This window comes from Phaethon aethereus (assembly GCF_964289735.1).
Source record: "Phaethon aethereus genome assembly, chromosome: 1".
Lineage (NCBI taxonomy): Eukaryota > Metazoa > Chordata > Aves > Phaethontiformes > Phaethontidae > Phaethon > Phaethon aethereus.
The window spans coordinates 191377273-191395324 of NC_138575.1; the positions used below are offsets into that span (position 1 = coordinate 191377273).

At 42.7% G+C, this 18052-nt stretch overlaps 1 protein-coding gene across 1 annotated transcript; it reads left to right on the top strand.

Moving 5' to 3' along the window:
• Window positions 1-1249: 1249 nt before the first annotated feature.
• On the top strand, window positions 1250-4003 carry KCNRG (potassium channel regulator; the record flags this gene model as incomplete). The annotated part of the gene is made up of 2 exons (XM_081999764.1): window positions 1250-1827; window positions 3751-4003. 2 exons carry the CDS (start codon window positions 1250-1252, stop codon window positions 4001-4003), a joined length of 831 nt encoding a protein of 276 aa, XP_081855890.1.
• Window positions 4004-18052: the final 14049 nt, after the last annotated feature.

An 18052-nucleotide genomic window follows, 5' to 3' on the forward strand; every position in this document is an offset into this window, starting at 1 on the left:
GAAGGACAGTTGTGATTTAGAAGAGCGCTGCACTGAGAGCCTTCTCGAGGACTGCCCTTCCACTGCAAAATACAGAGTCCACATTCTGGAACCACTTTCTGTCTGAGGTTGTTACTTCTCACTTGAAAAAGTTATTTGTATTTTTTTGTAAAACCAGATGTTGTAATTATTCTGTGCATTCAGATTGCTGTAGATATCAGTTGTTGTTTACATGTTCTATACAAAAATATATCTTCAGGGCAAGCATAAATTGTAGGGATAAAGAGAAATCAGTTGAGGTTGATAAGAGAAGAACAAGCTGCAAGATAGCACATACTTTGCAGATAGAACGTACTTTGCAGTTTACTTTTCCAGCATCAAATTGTTGGGGTATCTGAGCTGTCTTGTTAGATCCATGTTTCTCTGAAGCCACACTTTTTAAGAAAGTGGACTTTAACTAAAAAGTTCATGCACGAGTCAGCTGCAGAAAGGCAGCTTGTGCTCCAGCCCTGCAAAGGTGGCAGGTAGAGCCTCTCTGTCTCTCCAGATCGTAATTCCAAGAGCTGGGGAAAAAGGTGGGATGATTTCCTTGGAACAGAGTGCATAATGTGACAGGAGTATGGATGTTGTTGGAGTTTGGAAGTGCTTTAGCACTGGAACATATATAGGCTCTTCTACTGTTACTGTCTTTTTGTGTACCTTGTTTCAGGAGTGAATTGAATTTTCTGAGTGTATTGACTTGGCTGTAGGATAGCAGTGATTTAAAGTGAACTGTAAGCTTGGGTTCTCTGAAGTGCCCTTCTTTAAGAGCATATGATACTGAGATACATTGTTTGAAGCACATCTAACCTCTTGTTGCAGTGGTCCTATGAGCAGCAATATATAGAAAGAAAACATTCAGTTGACATTTCCGGGAAACAAATGTAATGCGTGCCATAATTTGGGGATATTCCTTGGCATCTGTCAAGGTTTAATAAGTTGTGATAGTCAATTCACTGTCTTCCAGTAGTGCTTGCAAGCTGTTAATTTCAAAATTAAAATGTTAAATTCCAAGAATCAAAGCTTCCAAGCAACCAAACCCTGCAAACAAAACTATTGTGCATGATATTTACATCTTTGTTGCCTGGGAATCCTGTCGCTACTCCACACCTCACTCCAAACATTTGCTAAAAGCACTGAATGGTTCTTGCAGGTGCCTTGCAGTTTAGGAAAGATCAAGTCACAAACATACAGATCAGAGACTTGTAACTCTTGAGTAGCTGAGATAGTGATGAGTAATCGAGAGGTGGTGGTTCTGAGTGTGGGAGGTGTGAGATTTGTAACCCGGGCTTCTACCTTGCAGCAGTTTCCTGAGTCCAGGCTAGCACGGATGTTGAATGATGATGATCAGGAATTTAAACTGGTGAATGGAGAGTTTTTTGTGGACAGAGATGGAACTTTGTTTAGTTACATCATGGACTTCTTGAGGACTCTCCAGGTCTCCTTACCTACTGATTTCTCAGACTATCAGAGGCTGCAGAGAGAAGCAGAATTCTATGGGCTCAGCCCTCTGGCTGACCTCCTGAGCCAGGAACACTTGCTGAAGCCAAGGCTGGAGATCTTGGAAGTCCGTTTTTCTCTCCAAGAGATGCAGGCTTTTTTCCGGATCTTTGGTTCCTGCAGTACCACTGTTGAGACGCTAGCTGAACAGATCACTGTGTTTGCTGGGCAGCAGTCAGGACAGAGCTGGAACAGCCCTTTTCCTTCTCAGAAACCACTCCTTCCACTTCCTTTGGAAAGACCTTCTCATCACGACATGTTTTTTCAGTGTGGTACTGACTACTCTGCTGGTGACCAGTTTGTGGCCAGGTACTTTCCCTAGTGTGACTTCTCATTATGGAAATGTCTTTGTGACTTTTAGTTCATGAAGTACATGCAATGTGCTAGCAAAGCTCATTTTAAAGAAATTATCGGACAGCTGTCTGAGAGAAAAGAAATATATTTCCTTCCTTCTGCTAGTTTAATGTTACCTTTATCTAGTTCTGAAAAACCCAGTTTAATTTCTGTTACACTGATTGGCGTGTTCTTCATCTTTCTTAGAAATGTATGAATACTGTTCTCGATGTTTGTTTTTGTTTTCTTGGGTCTTTCTCTCTCTCTGCCCTTGCCTCCTTGCTTACTCTCCCAGGCTTTAGAATTTCACGGCATCAATGACCTTCTTCTACAAGACTTGAAAAAAACAGAGTAAAATGAAGCAAAGGAAACAAAATAAGTAAGGAGTGAACTACTGGGGAAGCCTCAAATCTCCGCTAGCTCATGGTCCAAAAGACTTTCATATGGAAAAGAGGAAAAAGAGAATGGCTAAACAGGGTTGAAAACACTAGTAGAACTAAGATTGCAATTCAGGGACTGGGAAGCTTTTGTAAAGCCTTTTATGGGGAGGAGGGAGAAGGGGTAGATTATTAACTATAAGCTACACAGTGGGTTTTCTTTGAATTCAGAGCCAGGTTCTGTTTTTATTAACATTACTGTATATCAGTGATTTTTGTGATAGCAGTATCGTATTCTAATGACAACTTACATTTTTTAAACAAGCTTTTGCTGGATGTCTGTCTTGTATGGAGACACATTCTTACTGTATAAGAAAATGTAACCTAATTTGTGGCTCTTGGAACATCTGGAATTCAATGGAAATTTAATTGAAATAGTTCCAAAAGGTTTATTCTCTCTGAATATATGAATCAACACAGCAGTCCTTTGATTATTTAAAAATAAATCAATGAAGTTTATCTTCTAGCTTTCTTTAGCTAAGCAAGTAGAAGAAAAACTACTTTGCATTTGCAAAGCAACACACATTTATGCACCAAATCTTAGTTTTATAATGTATTACTAATTTTAATGGAATAACAATTGGTTGACTAGGTTACGGCAACTTAAATAGTGGGAAGAATATTCCTGATTCTTTCCTTTACTTCTTCTCACACGGTAAAAATTTTCCTTGGCAGATCAATGGAAAAACTTATCTTGATTAATGAAACAAGTGAAGTTTGATTGTGTTGCTTGCCGAATTTCTGTCGACTTAAGTTTTTGTGGTGACATGGACGCTTTACCCTTTTTTGTGCTTTCCATGAATGTTTGGTGTACTATCCTGTGAACTGTGGAACAGTTTCACCTCTTATGTATTTTGTAACGGTATTTTTACCTGACTTCTGTTCCTCAAAATGTCTGGATAGATTCTTAACCTGTACTTTTCATAAAATCATTTGAGGCAATGTGAAAATGATTTTCATACTTGTTACCACAAGACCTGCTGTACAAGGTAACTTTGCAATAAATGTCACTGTTCGTAGAGAGAGATCCCGTGTAATGAAAAGTGATGCTGTTGGGGTGAATGTGGCTTCACTGTCCTTTCCATCACTTGCTATTACCTGAGGAACTGTTGGAGCACTATGTAGAGCATGCCATTCACCTCTCCTCCATGAAACGAAGTGGATGGAGGTTATCATCTCAGCTATTTCCTAAGAAAGTAAGTTTTGGTGTGGGTGTGAAAGAGAAGTGCTTTCTCTCTAACATGTAACTGGACGAGCTGAGAATTACTGTTCTTATAATGAGGGAAAGAGTTAAATTGTCCTCAAAGCAGGAAAAAAAACCCCAGAACCATGGTCGCTGTAAACCTGTGCAATTGTGCCGAGTTGCACCATCCAAGGACCTTGTTTGTTTTAAAAAAAACATTTGATTCCATCCTTCAAGAAGTAATTCAAGTGCATTGTAACTGCTTTTTTCTTATTTTAGGTATATTTCCATAAAGCCTGATAATAGAAAGCTGATTAACGGTACTAATGTGCTAGGCCTGCTGCTTGACACTTTACTCAAGGATGGATTTCGCCTCATAAGCACCAGGACAGTCTCCAGTGAAGAAAAAATCGAATGCTACAGTTTTGAAAGGATGAAGAGGCCAGCAGGCCTTACTGTCATGGTGAAGCAAACCCCAGGGATCTCCGGGGTAGCACAGACAAAGAGAAGCCAGGTGCAGAAAGGGAAATAAAGCCTTTTCCTGTCCTCTTTTGAAGGTGGAAGAGGGGTGTGTCAGCAGTAGTGGCCTTTTTTTGTTGGCTTGTTTGAAACTGCAACTATTGAGGGAAGTAACAAACATACAATTTTTTTTTATGTATTTGGGAAAAAAAAATTGCTTTCCTGCCTTTCAGCACCCCACCCTCTTCAACTCTAAATAAAAGAACCACAGATTCAATATTGGTTTTGTGGACCAGATTCCAGCAGTTTCAAGGGTTGTTTTTGGTTTTCTCTGTGGCTAAAACTCATATGAGGACTTACAAAAAATCAGCCATTCCTTCTAGAAAATAGTTTTTATGTTCTGTGCTAATCCGTAAGTAGATTTTAAATACATGATAATACACGAAGAAATAACAGCTTGACACAAGTGTCGTCCCAACCATTTGGGAGAAGTGGCTGGAGGAGGAATGCAAACCTCGACGATTGACTGTTGCTTCTACTTTCAAAAGATACATGTGCACGAATTCTCTTGCAATTGACTGAAAGCAACATGACGGAAACATCCCAAGTTGTATTGCTGCATGGCTCCAGATGTGAGAATGTGGCTTTGTGAAGCCACCACCAGTATCCAGTTACTGTCTCTTGCAGAATACTCCTCTGTCCTCTCCTCCCACTTTGAAGGTGTTAAGCTGCTCTTCAGTGCTGAGAATTAAATGATAAAGATCTTTGTGAACAAAAGGTCAGTTAATTTTTAGAGCTTTAACTATAAAAAGAATGACAATGTGATGAACAGTCCTTCAGATGGAAGGGTTAGCACAATTTTAAACAAAATATTACAAAGGACTTCTTTTAATGTTTGTTAAGTGCAAAATGTACCTAGGAGGTAGCTTTAAAAGCCTTTGGAGTGCTAACCCTGTACAATGCTTTGTAAAGATGCCAAAATTAGCTCAGGTACCAGGAGAGGTAAATTATGAGGCCTTATAAATTAAGAATCTTTTGTCCTCCCTTCAAGGCAGGGAAAGAAGTTGGCAATAACTTCAAGGATTCATTACTTGAATCTGACTTTTGTCGCTGATAAAACACCATCTTTCCAGAGTTACAAACAGCCAAGCACAGCTTATTTGGGCTTTCTTGGCTGACTAATTAGATCTGGCTTTTCATTAGCTTTAAATGTGAATTTATTATTTTATTTGCAGCACTTAAAAATGGGAATGGGTGGTGGGAATCACCCCTCATTTCCTTGCCCTTAGGGGTTTCAATGAAATGGATCTTCCCGACTGGTGGTGCCACTATCAGACATCTCTTTTCTTTTGCTACCGCTGTAGTGCATTTTAGCTTGACACAAGTTCAGAAGTTCAGCGGCAACAAGGAGGTCCTCTTTGCTTGTGCTAGAGCTTTCAGCGTGGAGAATAACAAGATTATGGGACTACATCTCCTAAGCTGCTTACAGGTTATAAAGTAATAAATGTTGAGGAACTTAAGAGTGGGTGCTTTGAGTTCAAATGGGATTTTTTGTCAGTAATGTCAATATATTCATATTCGTCTTGATATAAGATGGTTTTTACAGTGAGAACCATAATTCACTGGAACAACCTCCCCAGGGATGTGGTGGAGTCCCCATCGCTGGAGATTTTCAAGATGCGACTGGACAGGGTGCTAGGTAATCTCACCTGGACTCCCTTGCCCACAAAAGGTTGGACCAGATGATCTTTCAGGTCCCTTCCAGCCTGGGCTGTTCTATGATTCTGTGAAGACCTTCTGTGAAGGTCTGTGCCAGAAGGCTTATCATGGTGGACTTTGGGGTCAGACTGTTAATGACACAGCAGACCAGCTGTATGAGATGACTGTCCCGACAGGTCGCTGTACTACAAAGACAACGCTGCTTGTTTTCTGAGTTCATTTTGAGGTCCATGTACTGACTTTCCAGAAAAGTTCCCATTCCTCAAATTGGGATAGAACAGAAACCAGTAATGACAGGTATTGAGCGAGTCAGTGACTGAATATTGTTGGTGAAGAGGCTTACCAATAATAGCAAGAAACTCAAAAGTGACAACTTTTTACAGGGAAAGGAAAAAAAAAGAACTTGAGGTTGTATTTAAACATCATGCCTTAAATGACCAGTGAGAGCAGCAGTATAAAGATAGACTAGTTTCAGAATCCCTTGAAGTAACAAAATGAGGCTACTTCACCTAGAGCAGTAGTAGTGAGTTTGTTCTCCTTGTTGTAGTAGCCACTTTGAAAATTGAAGTTTGGATTACTTTTTTTTAAATAAAGTGAAGGAAAATATGAAATATTTCCATTAAAAAAAAATGGAGTTTTGCCCTATGCCATCTGTATTGGCTTTGTGTGGTGAGGATTTTGGTAGCAGGGGGCTGCAGGGGTGGCTTCTGTGAGAAGATGCTAGAAGCTTCCCCTGTGTCCGACAGAGCCAATGCAGCCGGCTTCAAGATGGACCCACCACTGGCCAAGGCCGAGCCCATCAGCGACGGTGGCAGCGCCTCTGGGAGAGCAGAGTTGAGAAGGGGAAAAAAACCTGCACAATTGTGGCTGGAGGGAGGAGTGAGGATATGTGAGAGAAAGAGCTCTGCAGACCCCCAGGTCAGGGCAGAAGGAGGGGCAGGAGGGGCTCCAGGCACTGGAGCAGAGATTCCCCGGCAGCCCCTGGGGAAGCCCATGGTGAGGCCGGCTGTGCCCCTGCAGCCATGGAGCTCCATGGGGGAGCAGATCTCCACCTGCAGCCCGGGGAGGGCCCCAGGCCGGAGCAGGGGGATGCCCGAAGGAGGCTGTGACCCCGTGGAAAGCCCACGCTGGAGCAGGCTCCTGGCAGGACCTGTGGCCCCGTGGAGAGAGGAGCCCAGGCTGGAGCAGGGTTGCTGGCAGAACTTGTGACCCCTTGGGGGACCCACGCTGGAGCAGCCTGTTCCTGAAGGACAGCACCCGTGGGGGGACCCAGGCTGGAGCAGTTCGTGAGGAACTGCAGCCCATGGGAAGGGCTCATGTTGGAGAAGTCCATGGAGGACTGTCTCCCGTGGGAGGGACCCCATGCTGGAGCAGGGGCAGAGTGTGAGGAGTTCTCCCCCTGAGGAGGAAGGAGCAGCAGAGACAAGGTGTGATGGACTGACCACAACCCCCATTCCCCGTCCCCCTGCGCCACTTGAGGGGAGGAGGTAGAGAAAATGGGGAGTGAAGTTGAGCCCAGGAAGAAGGGAGGGGTGGGGGAAGGTGTTTTAGAGTTTGGTTTTAGTTCTCATTACCCTATGCTGATTTCAACTGGCTTAAATCAACCTTAAATTAATTTCCCCGAGTCTGTTTTGCCCGTGACGGTAATCGCTGAATGATCTCCCTGCCCTTATCTCGACCCACAAGCCTTTCGTTGTATTTCCTCTCCTCTGCCCAGCTGAGGAGTGGGGTGACAGAGCGCCCTTGGTGGGCACCTGATGTCCAACCAGGGTCAACCCACCACAGCATCACTTGTGATCCATGGCTTTGGCAAAATGAATATTTGGTACAACCATTTCAGTACCAACTTATGGTGGGCTAGCGCTGAATACTTTCTGGTTACCCTCATGGGCTAATTTTTATTCAGCACAAACATCATTTTATGAATGTAAGATTTTGGCTCTGTAAAAATACACCAGTGCACGTTCCTGACCTGTAAAGAACCATACATGCTTTACGTTGACCTCGTGTAACAGTGTAGTCTGAGACTACGCATCTTTTTGAAGCAAAGCACAAGACTGTCAGCAAGTTTGGATTCCCAGAGTTCTTCTAGCATTTATTCTTGTTTAGCACTGAGCTGAGAAGTATCACCTTCTGTCATTTGTGCACCTGCAGGGAACATGACTAGGTTCTTACACAATGCTTTTGTTTTGTTTTATTTTTTTTAACTGATAGTTGCTTAAGTAGGTTTGAGAGCATTCGTGTGTGTCGGTAACCTGACAGAAATTTGGTGAAAATGTCTAACTAAGACCAGTGGGATAAGCATGACTTTCAGCTGAAGATAATTTGGTGTGAAGCTGGTTCTTCAAAGGAGAACGACCTCCTGCATTTCTTTATACAGAAAGTGGAAGCGCCGACGGCAGAACTACAGGTGTTGTAGCTTCAAGCTAAAAGTATGTTCGTTTGCAGACAAATGAATATAAAAATAGCATCAATGTTCTAGAAGGCTCTTCAGCTGGCCTGGGTAGCTGCTGCCCTCCACCTTGAAAGATTATGATGTTACTGTAAAGTGTTGTTGAACCAGGATGGGAATTTTTCTGTCCCCTCTTTGGAGGGGTATGCAGCACATCCCGCAGCCACTGAGGCAGTTGTTTAGAAGAAGTAGCGGCCAATATTTTTACTGTGCCTTTCCTTCTCAGGTCCCAAACAGGCAGCAATGCAGCAGAGAGCAGGCTGTGTTGTGTATGATCAGCAGAGTGGTTCACGCTGGTGCATTTCCACAGAAGATAACAGCTGTACAAGTAGAAGTGAATTTGGCTGATGGGAGCCCAGATTAGCTACGAGTCTGAGTGATTTTAAAAGCCTTCTGGCCAAAACCAGATTATGTGTTAAACTAAGTACTTTCACCCAAATCTTGGCAGGCAAGTCAACTCAAGTATCTCACATGATCTCTGCTGGACTAGAAGTGTATTGTAGGTGACTTTGTCATGCTTTTGCATACGGCAGAACCAGGAGCTCTGATTGCTCACATCTAGCTCTACTTTTTATTAAATAGGTATGGGATTTTGAAACATTTAGACTTTTTTTTCCAGTGAAGTTGGAATTTATGATCTCTGACATGATCCACTTCTTCAAGTCATTGCCAACTTTCCTCAAGAGAATTCCTTTTTCCTGGGAAGGTGTAAAATTTGCTGATTTCAGTAAACTTACTGCTGCATTTGCCGTTTTATTCTTGCTTGGATTCAGCAAAGAAAGATGTGCAAACTGTTCCACTGCCCGAGATGCTAGAAACTGACTGCTGTAGTGCTGGGGGGCAGCCCTCTCACTTGCTCACAGTGAGCAGTGAGCTCTCTTCTGCTTTTTAACACACAAGCGGACTGCCAGAACAGTAAGATCGCTAGAGGCAAAGGAAACTAAACAGTAAGATAACACCATCATTCTGTCCTACTTGGGCTGAAGTTTACATGGCAGAAGTAGATTGTCTAAAAAGAGGTGATAGCTTGCTAGATTTGCAAAAGGCAGATAATTCAGAAAGACACCACCTCATTTTGTCTTGTATTTTCTTTCTTATTTTAGAGTCACTTTTCTCGCCTTTACCATCGGATTTCATCCCATGTTTCTATACTCAAGACTGTCAAGGGCGTTATCAATACATTCTTGTGGTGCCTGTTTGATATCCCAACAGGACAGAGACACCACACTTTTTCCACCCCTGGGTTCTTGCACCATCTTGACTTCCTTTCATAGTAATTGATTACATGTTTGTACTTGTTAGTAACTTTTTGTCTGCTTCTTCACATACTGGGAAGTTCTCTTATGTCCTTATTATCTCTTTTGGGGGCATGTCATTTATTTACCACCTGAATTGTTCAGGAATCTGCTGATACCAGGGAGGAGAGAGTCTGACACAAAACACCTTCCTGTTCTTTGGGTATTGATTTCAATATGACAACTCATGAGGGTTTTTATTCTTTTAGGAAGTGCGGTCACTGCTTTCTTATAGGTTCTACAGTTCAGTGCTCGTAAGTTAGTATAACTGATTAAGAATAGATGTTTAAATAAAGTGAAATTGATACTATGCTTAGACTAAAAAAGACTGATCTCTTAGCACTGGCCCTAGTACTGGGCAGTTTTTACCTTTACTAAGTAATTCCAAACCACTTTTCATTTCCCTGCATAGTTGAATCTCATGAAAATAGTAGAAGACTCCACCCTAAAATGCAGTATATGAGGAATTAACAGCCACAGGGCAAAAGAATGATGCTGGAGTAATTGCATCCGGCCCTGTTTCTACACACAGGGGTAGTAACTTCTGTTCTGACTTTGGACAAACTTTTCTCCACATTGGGCTGTTCTCACTTTTTACCTATTTTGGTTAGTTTCCAGTTTTCCAATGATCAAATATAAGTCCTTTAATCTGGGCTGAGCAAGGCTGATGTGCTTTTGTCTGTTTCTGGCGGGGAAAATTCTAAGGTATATCCAACACACATTCTGGGTGATACTCGGTTTTGATCCACAGCTGAATTCAGCACCAGAAAGCCACCAAAGTGGATCAGAAGTCCTGTTTGAGATCACAGTGAAGCATTCATAACTTTGAATATTTTTTTCCTAAATTTGTTCCCAGATTGCTGGAAAGTGTTATTGAATACTCATTGGGAAACAAGCTGGGAACTATCCAAAAGGGGGAGGAAGACTCATTGCCTCTTTCTCCTTCCCTCTGATTTCTGCTGAACCATTGCCAGGCTTTAACATTACAAGGTTTATTTTTATTGATTTTCAACAATAAACAGTGGGAGTATCTACAATAAAAGATTTACAGCACATCACGAGGAAATACAACTCCCTACCAAATATTATATTGATCTATTCCCAGATGCTACTGAAAGAGCATATAAAAGTCCAAATCCAGCCCAGTGATGGAGAACTTCCTCTCTCTACTGACAGATGCATATGGCTGTTATGTCTTCAGAAAACAATAAAAGGGAAGGGAGTGACTCTGCTTCTTTGACCACATCTTCAGCAGCCCAGTTAAATCTGTCAACTCAATGTAATCCACATAAATAAAGGATTTGGGAACTGAGGGAACTGCTAGTATGTCTGAAGATTCCCATTCTTTGAAGCTGCTTCTCCTGCTGTAGTCAGGCCATAATTAGTCACAGAAGCCCTTGTTGTGACTAGTAAATGGACGGACCAACAATGATTTGAATAGTCTGGAACCGGCTGGAGATATGCCTGGAGCCCTGAATATTCTCAAATGGGTGGGTGGGATATAAATCACTAGTCATCGCATAAAATACAAATAAATCTGACTTCTATTAAAAAAAAAAAAAAGGGAATGTCAGTTTTCTAGACTATCGTGTAGTTTCTGCTGAAATAACCCCCTGAAGCGTGATCTGATGTGTAAATTTTTCCAAGAATCCTTCCTACATTTCTACTCTGTTTCCATTCTAATGCAATGGTTCCATAATTGGTGGCTTCTTTCTGGTCAGAAAGATGATGAATGTAGCCCTAAAGGTTGGAAAGAGTAATGTGTACAACTCTGCTTTAGGGAATGAATGTAGGGCTTTGCTTTCTAAGCAAGTTTCTGCTAAACCAGTCAGCCGAGTGCTTGCTGAAACTGTGAAGAATTAAACGTTGCAACATTGTTCCATCCCAATTCTCCATTGGAAAAAAAGGCAATAAATTGGAATCATCAAGTCTTGGGTTTTACTAGTACTTTGGAGTTGGGAACTCAAATTTCTTTGAATTTCAAAGGCAGTTTGTAGCTGTCATTGAGAGCCTTCTGAAAAGACTGGTCTATGGTTTTTGGTTTTGTTCGCCGGTGATAACTAAACTGAGTAATAAAGTAATTGCTGACATACCATTTTATTTACAAGGTTGTATTCAACAACAAACAGAAGGTATGCTGATCCTTCTGTCCTTTCATCTTTGCATCTTTTTACCACATCTTCAGTTTGCTCCTTGGCCTGGTCACTGGTGGAATAGAGGAAAAGGCTACGTGATAAGGGCAAACAAGATCCACAGAAGAAAGCAAACTTGCTTTTTTCATTTCTCCCATTACAGAGAAGGAGTTAAGGAATAAAATTCAGCTAGAAGGAGTCGCTGCCTTTGTGGGACCAAAGAGACACAACTTACTATATTGAAGGGTGGACAGTTAGCAGACCTGTCAGAAATTTCAACACCGGCAAACAAGGAAAAGCAGAAGATTTTACAGGGGTGAATGAATGGGTGGGCGATAGCTGCTAAAGGAATGTGGAAAAGGCATAGAACGACTTAGATGAGAGACTTAAACATTCATGAGACTATGAGGACATTTTATTTTTTTCCAACCTGCTAGGCAAGTGGATCCGCAGAATATCTTATAACAATAGTTTGCACACCTGAAGAACAAAATTTTGTCTCTTGGAGGTCAGTTCTGCCTCTGCGCTATGCAGTGAAACATGGCAGGATCCAGACGTAAGATGGGTTTATCATGTTGATACCTCACATCTGGAAACAGAAGTGAAGCTTTTGGTGGCCGAATAGATAAACTCTGAAGATGAGAATACCAGCACTGCTTTGGTAGTGCTGGAGTTATAAGCCTCCTGGATAATTACTGGATATGTCCTGTTCGTGGCCTTTGTTTCAATTCCAGTTGCAGTATGGTGAACACTAATCCTATTACTAAGTTCCTAATTTTCCATAAACTGGAAATGTATCTTCTGGAACAGACTGGTTTACGTTGTTTTTCCCATTTGCAAATCTATCCTTGAGCCATATAATTTTCCTTCGCTACCTATGATTGTTCAAAATTATCTTCTGAAGATGGCTCAGTAAGCTGTGGATCCCTGGAACATGTTAATGGCTTAATTATTAATATAATTTTAAATGAAAAATTGTAACTGCATGGCCCCTGATGTAACTGAGATCCTTCTCTCACCTTTAGTTAGGCCAATGATTTTTTTTGCTGTTTTTCAGTAAGAGTTTTCTTTGACAACTGAAGTGTGATAGTACAATCCAGAGTTCCCTGGTGCTTATATGCAGTTCTGAAATCTCTGCGGATGCATGTGGAAAAGGATGGGTAAAAGATGATATTTCTGGTAGACTCATCTTTCATTTCAGAGATTCTCTGCAGAATCTTGGTGGGAAAACGCACTAGTAAACAGGCACAGGGACGCTTGTGCAACTGCTTCATTGGCCATAGTTTTCCCTAAGAAGCTGGGCTGTAGCAGTCTCTTGTGCTTAGCTACTGAAAGCCTGACACATGCTCGCACTGAACTTCGGAGGTAGGCTCTGATATTGAATAGAAAAACAGAACAATGTGAAATTGTACAAGGCTGATGGAACGTCAGTCTGCTATGGTTTCAATGATCTATATTCTGTGGAGGGATCTATACTGACTTCTTGTCTACTCCCAGTGCCAAGATATAGCCATGAGTGGAGGATCTAATGGCAGGTGTTAGGAGTTTATATCCAGAGCATTCGGGATATGAAGATGAGGATTTCGATTCTTCTGAAACCAGTGGTGACAAACAGGCAGATCTTCTCTGGAGGCAATGACAACTGCCACAAAGACCACACAGCTCCTTCAGGGTGGGTTAATAACAACGTGGAAGTAACTGTTTTGAAAACCCAGAGCAGGGCATTTTAACCTGATGATAGAAAACTGCCAGCAGAAAACATTATTCCATATCTGATCTTTCAGATGTATGTACTCACATCTCTTGAGATCTGGGAGAGCCAAAGCAAACGCTGTACTGGAATTGAGTCATTACCACCTTTTCCCCTCCCTTTTTACAATATAAGTATGGAATTTCTTTTACGTAGAAAGAAGTATTAGGTTTGCATGGCAAGGTTCTGGTAGCAGGGGGCTGCAGGGGTGGCTTTTGTGAGAAGCTGCTAGAAGCTTCCCCTGTGTCCGGCAGAGCCAATGCAGCGGCTACAAGACGGGCCCGCCGCTGGCCAAGGCCGAGCCCATCAGCGATGGTGGCAGCGCCTCTGGGATAACAGAGTTAAGAAGGGGAAAAAAACCCGGCAACAGCAACTGCAGCCGGAGAAAGGAGTGAGAATACGTGAGTGAAACAAGCCTGCAGATCCCCAGGTCAGGGCAGAAGGAGGGGCAGGAGGGGCTCCAGGCGCCAGAGCAGAGATTCCCCAGCAGCCCCTGAGGAAAAGCCCATGGTGAGGCCGGCTGTGCCCCTGCAGCCATGGAGCTCCACGCTGGAGCAGATATCCACCTGCAGCCTGGGAAGGACCCCATGCCAGAGCAGGGGGATGCCTGAAGGAGGCTGTGAACCCATGGGAAGCCCACGCTGGAGCAGGCTCCTGGCAGGACCTGTGGCCCCGTGGAGAGAGGAGCCCAGGCTGGAGCAGGGTTGCTGGCAGAACTTGTGACCCCGTGGGGGACCCACGCTGGAGCAGCCTGTTCCTGAAGGATGGCACCCCGTGGAGACCCAGGCTGGAGCAGTTCGTGAGGAACTGCAGCCTGTGGGAAGGACTCACGTTGGAGAAGTCCATGGAGGACTGTCTCCCGTGGGAGGGACCCCATGCTGGAGCAGGGGAAGAGTGTGAGGAGTCCTGTCCCTGAGGAGGAAGGAGCGGCAGAGACAAGGTGTGATGGACTGACCACAACCCTCATTCCCCGTCCCCCTGCGCCGCTCAGGGGGAGGAGGTAGAGAAAATGGGGAGTGAAGTTGAGCCTGGGAAGAAGGGAGGGGTGGGGGGAAGGTGTTTTAGAGTTTGGTTTAATTTCTCATTATCCTGCTCTGATTTTGATTGGTAATAAATTAAATGAATTTCTGCAAGTCGAATCTGTTTTGCCCGTGACGGTAATCGCTGAATGATCTCCCTGCCCTTATCTCGACCCATGAGTCTTTCGTTGTATTTCTCTTCCCTGGCCAGCTAAGGAGGGCAGTGACAGAGTGGCCTTGGTGGGCACCTGATGTCCAGCCAGGGTCAACACACCACAGAAGTGTTGTTACTAATGATCTAATGTGCTCTCATTAAAATGCCCTGGGACAGAACGGAGTCAATGAGTGACTAAAATAGAATACACAAGCCTGTCTCCGTGGCAGCTGGTAAGCACTAACTTGTTATAAAACTTCAGTGGTTGAAAGGAAAAGGTGAAACATCGCAAATGTTCCATATCAAAAAGTCAGACACTCTGCCACATTGATGAAAGAAACAGGTGAATTGCTACACATGAGGAAGTTGTGGGTTTTTTTGGTTTTTTTCCTGTTTAAGTCTTGTACTGCTTTGCTGGAGGGCGTATAGGTCTCTACGGTTGGAAAGCCTGTGTGATGCCCATGCTTGGGAACTGGTGTTTACTCTTTTGGGGATCTAAGAATAGTGTGCATAACATTGTCTATACAAAGAGATTGCAAACCATTGAATAGCTGCTTGTACTTCAGAAAACCCATAAAGAAGTTTCTCTGGTGAGACCCCACCTGGAGTACTGCGTTCAGCTCTGAAGCCCTCAGCACAGGAAAGACATGGACCTGTTGAGCAGGTCCAGAGGAGGGCCACAAAAATGATCCGAGGGATGGAACACCTCTGCTATGAGGACAGGCTGAGAGAGTTGGGGTTGCTCAGCCTGGAGAAGAGAAGGCTCCGGGAGACCTTATTGCAGCCTTCCAGTACTTAAAGGGGGCTTGTAAGAAAGATGGGGACAGACATTTTTAGCAGGACCTGTTGTAATAGGACAAGAGGTAATGGATTTGAACTAAAAGAGGGTAGGTTTAGACTTGATATATGGAAGACATTTTTGACAATGAGGCTGGTGAAACACTGGCACAGATTGCCCAGAGAGGTGGTAGATGCCCCATGCCTAGCAACATTCAAGGTCAGGTTGGACGGGGCTCTGAGCAACCTGATGTAGTTGAAGCTGTCCCTGCTCACTGCAGGGGAGTTGGACTAGATGACCTTTAAAGGTCCCTTCCAACACAAAGTATTCTATGATTCTATGATTTTAAGTTGTCTTTATATAAAGATGTTCATCTCCAGAAGTTATTGCTATAAATGGTCTCTACTGCACCATATCTAAGTTCCTCCCAAGATGCACGTGGAAATTCTTACAATTTTAAATTAGTATTTGCAAATATTAATAATACACTATTTAGCTTGTATGGCTTCATAGTCTGGGACTCTCATTTTGGGAAGGTAGCTCTATCTGCAGCAGAGATAAAACTTTATCTTCTTTTTGCTCTAAGTGTCAATGTTTGCTGTTACTGGAGACAGCTTTCCTTCCGGAGAAGGCTGTCCTGAGACAACGTTCCAGTCTGATGGCATTTTGTAATGGTTTTGGTATTTGGTAAAACTATCCTGCCAATTGGATCTTTGAAGGCTTTGTACTCATTGGATGAAGGTAGTGAGTCAGGAGCTGCCTTGTAGTGAGAAACAGAGAATGAAACATGGACATGGACGCTAGTCTGATGGCTGGAAACATAGCAACAACAGGCTTTCTTTGAAGGCTGAAGTTGAAGGTCTGGATGGCACCTCCAGGACCCTTGGCATTTAAGAAATGTTAACGAGAATATAGAGATGCTGAAAAATGCAGGAAATTCCCATGTCTGTAAGCTACCCTTGTGTGAACCACACCTGACCTCTCCACCTAGCATAGAACATCCAGCTGAAGAGAACCTTAGAGAAGAATCTTTCAGTCCTCTTGTGGTTGACTGAGCACAGGAATATTTTCTATGGAACTAGTCCTATAGGATGCTGGAAACTTACAGAAAATCATCTCTCAGTACTAGCAGAATAGAGAATGGTTGAATCAATACTGAAGGCTGGACATCCATGGAGGCTTATAAGGGGTTGATTCTGATCCTGATTTGACAGTGGAGTGCTGTCTGCTTTCAGCTGAAGGATCCAAAGGTGGTTTGACCTTGTCAAAATTAATTTTGGTGTCATTGTTACTGATAATTCCTGCTCTAGCATGATGGCTGCTGAGGGATCCAAGAACTGCAGAGCACATATCATGAAATATCCAAAGTAATTCCAACTCTTCATCATCGGACAGCCCGGTGTTCCCAGGTTTGAGCTATGCTTAATTTCAGAAGAGTTTATGTAGAAGAAAATGAGGATCTGTTTCGCAAATGTTCTGTTCCTTCTCACCCTCTAAGCAAGGCTTAGCCATGTTAGAAGACTTGCTGACAGCCTAGGGCAAGAAGTGGGAACAGCGAAAGAGTTCTGGTCTTTCTCAGTGTTTCTGCTCAGGCAAACTAGAACCAGAGGCCAGGTGCCTGTATCACTTGTGACATCTTGAGGCAAGATGTTTTGCTTGCTCAGCCTTAGAAGATTCATGTGATGCTTATCAAGCCAAGTAAAATGTGCCTTATGTGGATAGTCTTTAATGACACCAGTGCATTATAGCCAGTGAATGCTAGGGAGGTCGTGATCATTCATGGGGCATCCAACAGAAAAATAACAGAAATGCTGCAATTTCTAAAACTAAACACGATCTTTGCAGCTATTTAAGTGTTAATGTAAGTATAAATTAGTGAATAATAAAAGACCACCTGGTATAGCACTGGCTAATGAAAAGCTCTATTGGTAGCCACAGGGCTAGAACTAGAGGATGCCAGGATTAACACTGATCTTGCACAAAGACACACGGTTACTGCTTTCACAGGTGCTGCTGAACAACGCTCTCCCGTACAAGAATATCAGATGCACAGGTACCAATGGCTGCATGCGGTGCTGGTGTACAAATGCAAAAACACACATATGGAAGAGAATTCCAAGTATTCTTCAAGATATTCCAATCCAGGGTTTTTTTTGGTTTTGTCTATGTAGTACCAAGAGGAGGATGAAAGAAATTGGCAAAGAAAAAACAGTTCAATATAAATGATTTGGTTTTAATATAGAGGGTGACAGAGAAATTCCTATCCCAAAGACAAGCTTTATGGGGAATCAGAGTAGTTTCACCAGGCCTAGATGTCTCAAAGAGCCTGTTGGCAGCCTGAGAAACTCATAAACACTATAAATCACCAGGACCAGATGCGATTTTTACAAGAACTCCAAAATAAGTGTGAAAAAAATAGATATACAGTTAAGAATTTGTCAATTACCATTAAAAATATCCACTGCTCTGTCCAACTGCTCATAGCTGAAGGGAAAAAGGTGCAGTTTTAGAGGTAACTGGCTGAGGATGCTTTCATAGCATAAGGTAGTGCCTTTCTCAGGCTACTTACTTTATGCTTGAATAAGCATAAAATAATGGGAACACAGTATCACAGCTCTGCAAGTAACCTGTATGTTCTAAGCTACTATAATTGCTTGAACAAAATAAAAATTATAGATACACCAAGAGCCTTGAGGAAGTCCTAAAGTTTAATCCTAATTTGGAAATTAAGTAACCATTCCTCAGAGGAGGAAAAATGTAATTTTTCTGATCAGGGTAAGTTATTTGAATATTTTTCTACCCAGAACAGGCTCTTACCAATTA